The sequence below is a fragment of the Watersipora subatra genome, chromosome 8 (assembly GCF_963576615.1).
Source record: "Watersipora subatra chromosome 8, tzWatSuba1.1, whole genome shotgun sequence".
Lineage (NCBI taxonomy): Eukaryota > Metazoa > Bryozoa > Gymnolaemata > Cheilostomatida > Watersiporidae > Watersipora > Watersipora subatra.
In genome coordinates, this window is record NC_088715.1 from 11,268,429 (window position 1) to 11,279,332 (window position 10,904).

The 10,904-nt window shown below is 35.5% G+C and overlaps 1 protein-coding gene across 1 annotated transcript in view; it reads right to left on the reverse strand.

Annotated features, from left to right (window-relative positions):
• LOC137402288 (uncharacterized) overlaps window positions 1-8,194 on the reverse strand; it is a 32,227-nt gene extending 24,033 nt beyond the window's left edge. The window contains exons 1-4 of the mRNA XM_068088783.1: window positions 8,031-8,194; window positions 4,673-4,829; window positions 3,132-3,330; window positions 2,572-2,762 (exon numbers count right to left, since the gene is read on the reverse strand). Coding sequence (XP_067944884.1) covers window positions 2,572-2,762; window positions 3,132-3,330; window positions 4,673-4,829; window positions 8,031-8,194 — 711 coding nt within the window. The remainder of the gene's footprint in view (window positions 1-2,571; window positions 2,763-3,131; window positions 3,331-4,672; window positions 4,830-8,030) is intronic.
• Between the last annotated feature and the right edge of the window lie 2,710 nt (window positions 8,195-10,904).

A 10,904-nucleotide genomic window follows, 5' to 3' on the forward strand; every position in this document is an offset into this window, starting at 1 on the left:
AGTTAGGCAGACATTAAACAGAGAGTCAGGCAGACATTATACAGAGAGTCAGGCAGACATTAAACAGAGAGGTAGGCAGACATTAAACAGAGAGTTAGGCAGACATTAAACAGAGAGTCAGGCAGACATTAAACAGAGAGGCAGACCTTAAACAGAGAGTTAGACAGACATTAAACAGAAAGTTAGGCAGACATTAAACAGAGAGTTAGGCAGACATTAAACAGAGAGTTAGGCCAACATCAAACGAAGAGTCAGGCATACATTAAACTGAGAGTTAGGCAGACATTAAACAGAGAGTCAGGCAGACATTAAACAGAGAGTTAGGCAGACATTAAACAGAGAGTTAGGCAGACATTAAACAGAGAGTCAGGCAGACATTAAACAGAGAGGTAGGCAGACATTAAACAGAGAGTCAGGCAGACATTAAACAGAGAGTTACGCAGACATTAAACAGAGAGTTAGGCAGACATTAAATAGAGAGGTAGGCAGACATTAAACAGAGAGTAAGGCAGACATTAAACAGAGAGTCAGGCAGCCATTAAACAGAGAGTTAGGTAGACATTAAACAGAGAGTTAGGCAGACATTAAACAGAGAGTTAGGCAGACATTAAACAGAGAGTTAGGCAGACATTAAACAGAGAGTTAGGCAGACATTAAACAGAGAGTTAGGCCAACATCAAACGGAGAGTCAGGCATACATTAAACGGAGAGTTAGGCAGACATTAAACAGAGAGTCAGGCAGACATTAAACAGAGAGTTAGGCAGACATTAAACAGAAAGTTAGGCAGACATTAAACAGAGAGTCAGGCAGACATTAAACAGAGAGGTAGGCAGACATTAAACAGAGAGTTAGACAGACATTAAACAGAGAGTCAGGCAGACATTAAACAGAGAGTTAGGCAGACATTAAACAGAGAGTTAGGCAGACATTAAACAGAGAGTTAGGCAGACATTAAACAGTGAGTCAGGCAGACATTAAACGGAGAGTCAGGCATACATTAAACTGAGAGTTAGGCAGACATTAAACAGAGAGTCAGGCAGACATTAAACAGAGAGTTAGGCAGACATTAAACAGAGAGTTAGGCAGACATTAAACAGAGAGTCAGGCAGACATTAAACAGAGAGGTAGGCAGACATTAAACAGAGAGTCAGGCAGACATTAAACAGAGAGTTACGCAGACATTAAACAGAGAGTTAGGCAGACATTAAACAGAGAGTCAGGCAGACGTTAAATAGAGAGGTAGGCAGACATTAAACAGAGAGTAAGGCAGACATTAAACAGAGAGTCAGGCAGACATTAAACAGAGAGTTAGGCAGACATTAAACAGAGAGTCAGGCAGACATTAAACAGAGAGGTAGGCAGACATTAAACAGAGAGTTAGGCAGACATTAAACAGAGAGTCAGGCAGACATTAAACAGAGAGTTAGGTAGACATTAAACAGAGAGTTAGGCAGACATTAAACAGAGAGTCAGGCAGACATTAAATAGAGAGGTAGGCAGACATTAAACAGAGAGTAAGGCAGACATTAAACAGAGAGTCAGGCAGACATTAAACAGAGAGTTACGCAGACATTAAACAGAGAGTTAGGCAGACATTAAACAGAGAGTTAGGCAGACATTAAACAGAGAGTCAGGCATACATTAAACAGAGAGTTAGGCAGACATTAAACACAGAGTTAGGCCGACATTAAACAGAGAGTTAGACAGACATTAAACAGAGAGTCAGGCAGACATTAAACAGAGAGTTAGGCAGACATTAAACAGAGAGTTAGGCAGACATTAAACAGAGAGTTAGGCAGACGTTAAACAGAGAGTCAGGCAGACATTAAACAGAGAGTCAGCCATACATTAAACAGAGAGTTAGGCAGACATTAAACAGAGAGTTAGGCAGACATTAAAAGGGCACTTTTGGAAAAAGAAAAAAATAAAGTAAAAAATAAACCTTTTGCTTTGTTTTATTTTAGACAGAACAGAAAGTTTTGGTTGTTTTTAATTTGGCTAATAGACTATGCTTTCTATAAATATTAAAAATAAGAATTTAAATTGCTATTGTAGCTGTGCGGTCGCTTACATCATTGTAGAATTACCATAGCCGTGGACCATAAGCTAAGTAAAGCTGAAAGCAAATAAGGAAAATTTGTTGATACAAACCAGTACTGCTACAGTTATTGTATGGTCATTTGATGAAAAAGGTAAGTCTAGGTTTTTTCCTTTTGAAAGGAGCAAAGTTTTGAGTTGGGGGACAGTCTTCAAATTTCAAAATCTTTATTTTGATTTCAAATCTGTCAACATTAAAGTTCAAGGTCAGCATACACCATAAAAGGAAATATTTTTGATGTATGATGTGAGACAACCATACTTTAGCTAGCTATTGTTCTCTTGAAATAGAGAACAGTTCATACTGAGACTTCTGTATTGAACCAGCCCTTAATTACAAATAATTCTCAATCTCTGACTATTCTACATGTATGATTGATGTATAAAATAGGAAACAGAAATAAGTTGAAAATGCAAGTCAAAAGGTGCAGAAAATAATTAAACACAAACATAGACTGAGCTATTTCACCAACCTGCTCATCTTTCTTTTTATGAATCATTGTTAGCATGTATTCAGTCTGACTGTCATATTCAGAGACCATCTTAGATATTCGCTTGAACAACACTTCAAACTGCTCATCCCTAGCTGAACTTTCAGCAGATATCGTACCTGATAGAAGGGCTGATGCCAGGTCCTCTAATGGAAGCAAAGAGTGTGTAGAACCTAAATAAGAATATAACTTCACATATACCAATTATACATAACAAATAACAACTATATCAATATACGTATACTATACTATACCAATTACATAATACAATGATTAATTACAAATAATGACTGTGGTAAATAGTAAAAGCATTTAGACAGTTATTGATGCATTACTTGTATTACTTGAAAACAAAATGAAAAATACAAAATACTCATGCTTGACTCAAAAGCGGATACAATGATACAGCTTGAACATGCTACACTGAAAAAAGTATAGCTGATAATATCATCACGGGTCAATTGATGTAATGAGATATCATGCTAAAACTAATATCTTGTATTTAACAAATGTAATATGTTTGGAGACCTACACAAACCTACCATAACCAGACTTACTAGTGTCACAGGTTGGTAATTCAGAAACGCACTTAAGGCAGCTGAGCACATAGCAGACTCCACACCCAAGAACATATTGTTGGTTTTTATGCTTTGGGCAGCTACTGACTTTAGCTTTTTGTTGTTGAGCGAGGTACTCCAGTATTGTTATCTTGTTATGTTCATCCAATGTGTCATCATGGGACTGAAATATCAGAGCTACCAGCAACGTTTTAGATAATATGTCTTTTTTATTTACAATGTAGAATAAGGAATAAGGAACATGTTATCAGTAAAATATTTATGTAAAAATAAAAAAGCAAGTTTAGAACCGATGCTCATCAGGTTGGTTTTACTAGAGTTTAGTGATTATGAGGCACAGATAGCACTTAATTTACCAATACTCAATGAGTTGTTATTTAGACTCAGACTAAAGTATGTTGTCTTGCTGTACACTATACTGATTCTGGAAAAAAAAATTTAAACCATGAAACCATTACGACTTAAATTGAAATTAAATGAACATAAAACTCACAATAGACCAAAGTCACTATAGCTGATATTACACAGTATCAAGGAATACCGCACATCCACATTCAAACCCTTTCACTGCCATCCATGTAGAAATTTAGCTATCAGCCTACTGCTAGCCATTTTACAGAAAACTGCTAATTTTGCTTCATAATATTTATACAAAACTTTTCAACTTCAAACTCTAACTAGAACACTTTTGTTATATATTTCATTTGACCAGCATGTTAACAAATAGTGGTAAGCAAAAAGTACATTTTATTTATATTTTATGCATTGCTAAAGCTACTGTATGTGAAGCTACTATCGCTACAAAACTAAAACAGTCTTCTGTTCTCTTACTCTTACAAATTATTCCTTTCACCACCGTCAGAGCCAGTGCTGCTTCTTTAATTATCTGTGTAAACACTAAAATCTGAATATAAATTGGCTACAATGTCAGCAAAATAATTAATTACCGGTTTTCTAACTCGAGAGGTATTTACTAAAGTCCTAATACCGTAACACTAAATAGTCCGAAACTCAAAAGGAAAAATGTTCGTTTTTATGTTGGAAGTTCTCAAAGAAAAGTTTAAAATTGCTTGACAAAACTTTTAATATCATACAAGTCCTAAAGATTGTTGGTTATGTTGTCAACAAATAATAAATTTAAGTTACTACGCAATCGTTGAAATATTCGCAAAAAGGAGCATACGGCAGATGACCATAGATTTTACATGAATTGGCATACGGCTGTAAAAGGGTTAAATTTTCTAAAAAAAACAGCATTGGTTTGTGAAAATAAAAAAGTCCAGCCTAAAATTTAAGCATGCATAAACTTTTGCTGATGAGCAAGAAAACTTGTATTGCATTTCTATAGTACCTCCATATGTGATTTTGTACAGTTGCATAGTACTATAAAGTGCTTGGTTACCAACATCAGTTACATGCAAAATGATAATATATACTAACAACTTCACACAGAACTACTGCTCACAACATATTCAAATTATCATATATAAAGGAAAAACTCGTACCCCCAAATGAGCAGGGCAGAACTTCTTACAGCAGTAAGTAAAATAAATGATAGCTTTCTGCCTTGCTGAGCACTTCTTTAGACAAACATCACAGAGTGTCTTGTCTGTACCCAAGTCATAGGATGGGAGACTGTCTGGTGGCATCTCAAACGCTTGGCTACAAAGAACCAGTCATAAGTGATAATATTTTTGCTACAGGGGTCATACAGTGTCATGTGATGCATTCTATGGTAGATAAGTCTATTTCTAAACTTGGGTTGGCAGTAGATCAATCTCTGAATCTACATCTGTCAAGGGTAGGCTTGAGAGGTTTTATTATTAAAATTGAAACCGAAGTAGCTAAAACTGTTCACACAGCTACATCATTATGGTCACAGGTATCAGAAGACATAATTAACTAATAGTCTGTATCTTCCTGTGTATCTCTTGCTTACGTCAGTTGCTATTACACTTATTAAGCTTGTGTGTCTATAGTAGATCAATATATGACCATGACGTGTGACACGCTATGAGTCATTCTATGATAGGTAAGTTTCTTTATGAATTGTACAGTGATAGGTGAAAAACTCTGAGGCATAAATCAGTAGGTGTGTCCCTTGCTAAATTGGTTCATTGACATTGAATGAATCCATGAATCTACATCTGTAAAGAGTAGAGGGGAGAGGTTTTATTACTAAAATTAAAACTGAAGTAACTAAAAATTGTATCATAGGAATAAATAAGTATCAGAAGTAAATACATATCAGAAGACATGAATATTAGACCGTCTTTATTTTCCTGAGTATCTCTTGCTTAAACAATCAGCTATTTTTGCCGATAAAAGAGTCTCTGAAAGATCCGATTAAATGTGAAATGTACTTAAAGTAAACATGAGGAGATACAAATACTTGAAGTTAATAGATATTAACCCTACAATGTGGAAGGTCTATAGTTAGACAGAAAAAAAAGGCCTAATGATTCCCTGTCGTCCTTGTAAATTAGGAGTCTGGTCTCTGTTTTACTTAGATACCATTAGAGACAAACATATATATTATAACACACCGGAATATTAAAGTTGTCTTTAAACTGAACAAAATATTTCTGACTTGAAGATGAACTAGCACTAAGTTTTGGTAATTTTATCAGAATGTATCAGTGCGCTTCTGTTATCTATGACTGCTTTTGATATTTGATGTGATATGACAGCAAGGATAATTGGAGATTAAAATTGACAAATTTTGATCTCGGTAAAATGCTCAGATCAAACAAGACAGTGATTATCATGTCTATAGTTGCAAAGAGTCTGACAAAATAAAAACGCAGAACACAATTTGATCGGACTAGCCAATATCAACCAAAGCATCGATAGCAAATAGTCTCATCATTTTGAATATATCTTTCCTTTGAGCATTTTAACTGCGATGAGTTTTGACGATATTAATCTTGAAAAATCCTGCCTTTCAAATCAATTGAGACATCAAGAACAATTACAAACGATAAAAAATACTTATACTTTCTGATAAAATCTATCAAATGTTTATATAAGTTTATCTTTTAGGGTGTTAATTAATAAGATCCCCCAAGTTGATTGTGAGACACACAGAAGCAGGCAGAACATCTTTAATTTTCAGTTTAAGAGATTAGGAGAAACTTGATATGAAATTATACCAACTAATTTACCAAACTATATAACTATTGTTAGTCATTATTAAAAACAATGTTTAAACAGCAAATATTTTGCAATAAACAAATAAAGCCGTATGAATATAGGCTGCCAGCTGAAAGAACATTTTGAATTAAATATTTAGTGCTGAGATGGTCAACTTCAGTACAAATGCAAGTATGCTATTTAATTATGATGTAGCCCTGGAGCCGGACTTTGATTTTACTTTGATTATCAGATGTTTGTATAGCCGGTTGGTTGGTATTTGCATAAAAAGATTAGAGGTAGGTCAGTGTTTGTATAAAAGGGTTAGTGACTGTTTTATGAAGGTTTAATGAGTGTTTATATAAAAGGTTGGTGAGTGTTTGTATAAAGGGTTAGTGAGTGTTTATATGAAGGGTTAGTGAGTGTTTACATGAAGGGTTAGTGAGTGTTTATATGAAGGGTTAGTGAGTGTTTATATAAAGGGTAAGTGAGAGTTTGCATAAACGGGAATATAGCATTTCTCAATTTTAGACAGTCATATAGAGTGTTGATTTTTTATGAATGGGACCGGAATTAAAGCTGGTTGTAGTTGATTTTCCGTGAATACCAGGCTAAAGGATATTAAATATATCAACTACATGGCTTAACACGGGTATTAAAATACAAAACTTCGAAAACTCACTTGGTAAGATAGTGATTTACTCGGTTAATATTTGTCATTTTAGTTAATTAAAATAATGATTAATTTGGTTGTTACGCATAACAACCAACCACACTAGTTGATCACCCTAAGTGCTTCAAGTGCAAGTACTTTAATTGATGAGATCATTGTCTTTATAATCATCTCATTAAAGTGGCCAGTTTGCCATCATAGTGTAGTGGGTTAGCTCATTAGTCTGCAGCGTTGGAGATTCAAATCTGCGGCAAAAAGGACTTTTCGTTACTAAAACTTTATCCCTACAAATTTTATTGATAACGATCAACAGACCGTGGTCTGTCGACTGCCTGTCCGCAGATGGCGGTCGACGGACCGTTGTCTGTTGACCTTCATCTGTTGTTGTTAATGAAGTTGTTAATAGTTAAGATTTGTTAATAAATTTAAAGTTTATTACCTATTGTCCAGTTAATTATCAAGAAACATGTTAGAATCCTGCACAGCATGCCATAAAAAGCTTTTCTATAAGATGTTGTCTACAAATCCTGGTGTGATTTAGAACGATCATAACTGAAACTGCTATAACATAATATGCTCCCGCTTACACAAAGTTGGCTAAAAGCTGCACGAAATACATGACATGGTATGGGAGTTACAGTGCAATTTCTTGAACTTGCTGAACCCAGCAGAGGGCAATTTTGTACAATGCAGTATAAACACCTATAAAATTAGCAGTGTAAGCTGATCCATAGTATCAACCCTATACTGAAGCACAGCTTCAGTATACACGAGCCGTTTCAGATTTTGAAGAATGTACATGTGCAGTGCACATAAATTGCTACGTTTACTTTTATGTGCGTCATGGAAGTAAATCTGTAATGGATCTCAGGGAGGTATTTGCAGTAAAAATGCAGTTCAAGTAGCAGTAAGTGTCAACTGCACATTAGAATGTTGTAATGATTGCAAAACTACTGTGTATTGCGCTGCAATGATGCAATGTAGTTCTGATGCATCACAACCCAGGCTATGTGCACTATTATATAATCTAATTTTAACCAACATATAGTAAGACTCACCCACATCCACTGTTTCCACACATCAGCAGGTGTTTGCTCTCATAGTAAGTGGTCAAACAGGTCATACAGTGGATATGACTGCATGGCAGCACTTTGGGGTTGATAATGGTGTCACTTTTACGGCAGCAAAATTCACACTCAACATCCGCTACAGCCTCAGCCATTTTAACCTAGAAATACAAACCGCCCTTGTCTGAGATTCATCTCACTACATATATATAAGTATAACATCATAGTCGAGAGTTTCCGCAGCAAACTGTAACAAAAATTGTGAAAGCTTTTGGTTTCAATCAATCACACCTTAAATACACTGTTGAACTTTGAGTGACCTTTCATGGCCTAGCGAGCAACATTGGGAGGCAATAAGCAAAGTTTGCATGAGTTCATTACTTTGAAATGAGTGAACAGCATTTTGCATTTTGTTCAGAAAGTTGAAGTCAATACCATCTAGTTTGCAGTAATAGTATCACGATAAATTAGGGTGAAATATGTATGTGATACTATCAACTACATCATTTAACCTATTTTCGGTAACTACATAAAAATGACTCTGTTAGATTACAACCTATGACTGCAAATACACTGTAGAGTAGCAATGAACTCTATTCTGTAGTGTGGAAATTTCTCAAGTGATTGTAAATGGTAATATCATAATTTGGAGAGGCACCTATTTCTTTATCATAGCAATGAGTTATTTAAAGTATTTGTAAATCCATTAAAACATCTGCTTGAAAGATAGCGTATCCATAAAATATTGTCCACCTGTTCGTCCACTTTTATCAATCACGTGCAACGCAAACTTCACACCCCATCATTATCATGAAATCAATTTTGTCTTGTTATGTAAGTGACAGTGTGATACTCCTGCCAGGCTTTCCCTGCAGTTCATTCCATCAATCTAAGGTAATTAATTGCGACCATTACTATGGTAAATGGCTATAGGAAGTCCTTTATCAGATGTGTAGAACGTTTTGCTGATATTAAGCTCAGTGGTATAATAATTGCCAGGTCTTTTAACAACTTCTTCTTGTCAGACAGCAACAAGCAGATAAATATATAAACAGTAGATATAATGATTAGTAGTGATATATTATGTATGTAATCGGCATGAACTGAACTAGTTTTTTTATTTTAGATTTAGCTAGCAATGATGAACACGAATAAAATAATACAAGTGATAATAACAGTGTGTGTATCATAATGCACGATTAGCACACTGCTATTAGGAATATCTACTTACTCGTTACTTGATACTCTGCGTATGATCGAAGCTTCAACCGTTATGGCTTAATAAATTTTAGCTCACGTAGGCGACGCGGAAGTTAGCCCAAGCGTAATGTGGATTATGTTCATTGCTTTTATGCGGGCAGCGCTATCAGTCACTAGTTAGCTAGCTGCTGAGGGCGCGGGTGATCAAGCGTGAAGCATGTAAAATAGATAGGCTAACATATATTTCACACGCTCTACCCTAGGGCACTTATATTTCGCTAGTATTTAGTTTCATGAGTAGCTCACAGAGTAAAATTTCGAAGCAACTTAATTTCGCAGCTCTGATGAGTGCGAAAATATAGTGATGTAAAAATAAATGCAGTGGAACAAACATAATTAGATTCCTCAGGTTCAGTTCACCGATAAACAAAATTTCAATTTGTGACTAGTTTGTAATTGTGAACAGCAGGTAGAACGGTGTGGGCAAGGTCGATAATGCAATTTGATCGCTTGCTGCAATTTGTTTCTTGGACTATCAACAGGCCCGTTTTCACTGGGGCAGCTGGCCGGCTGAGCCGCCCCAACTTTTTGGGAATTTTTTACGGTAAGTACAGTCCAACTAGGATAACTCGCCCTCAGATAAAATGTAACATTTCATCTCAAACACAAGGTCAACTCAGACGGATTTGTTTGGTCATTTCCAACGCAATGATAAATTCCTCCAGATAACTCGACCTCAACATCATTTATTCGAAAAGTTATTTGCCCAACGGCCATGGATGCGGTTTTTATCGCTGTAGAATATCACTTCATTCTAAGCCATAAAGACAAACATCAACTTCTAGTAGTTCTTAGGCATCATTATTATCATCATCATGAGCAAAATATTTTTGTTAACGACTTTTATAAAGGTTTGTAGCAGATTAAGTTTTATCAATCACCTGCTTGGCCATGTCCCATCGAAAGCGTATAAGCCTCCGAATGAACTTAAAATAAAATCCGCAAAATCGATCTTTGTTAAAACGCTCAAAAGAAAAAGATCTATTTTTTCTGAGCCTTTAACTGTGGTCATGTTATGCCTATTTTTATTTAAAAACGTCTCGTCAGTCACATCACTTAAAACAAAACAAATCTCAAAAAATTACAAGTTATTGAAGAGGTGTCAGTGGTGAATCCAAACCTTTCCAGAGCCATGCTGTTTGTGTAGTACTGCGAGTGTCAGTGCATGTGTCTTATTTTTTTCAACACACGGTGCTCACTGCATTGATTGAAGTCCCAGCAAACGTTACTAACGCGTGTGCATTGACATCAAATTCCTATCATTATAAATCATTCTTAATGGGAAAGTAATCATAATTAATTGCAAAATAATAACGTAATAAATTTTGACAGTCAAATTATTTTGTTGGTTTACATTTTAACGATTCTATAGTGGTCATTAAAAACGTTAAAATAAATGTCGTTATAAAACTCCATTCTACAGTATCAATGAACAAAGCTATTTAGTTTCGCTTTTTCGCTCGTTTGTTATGATAGTTTAGTTTCGCACATGAAACTTTCGCGAGAGGATGACACTGCGAAAGCGCGAAAGTTAGATGCCGCGAATACATAAGTGTCCTAGGGTATGTCAAATGTGGAGTAAAAGGAAGGGTAACTCGAAAAGGA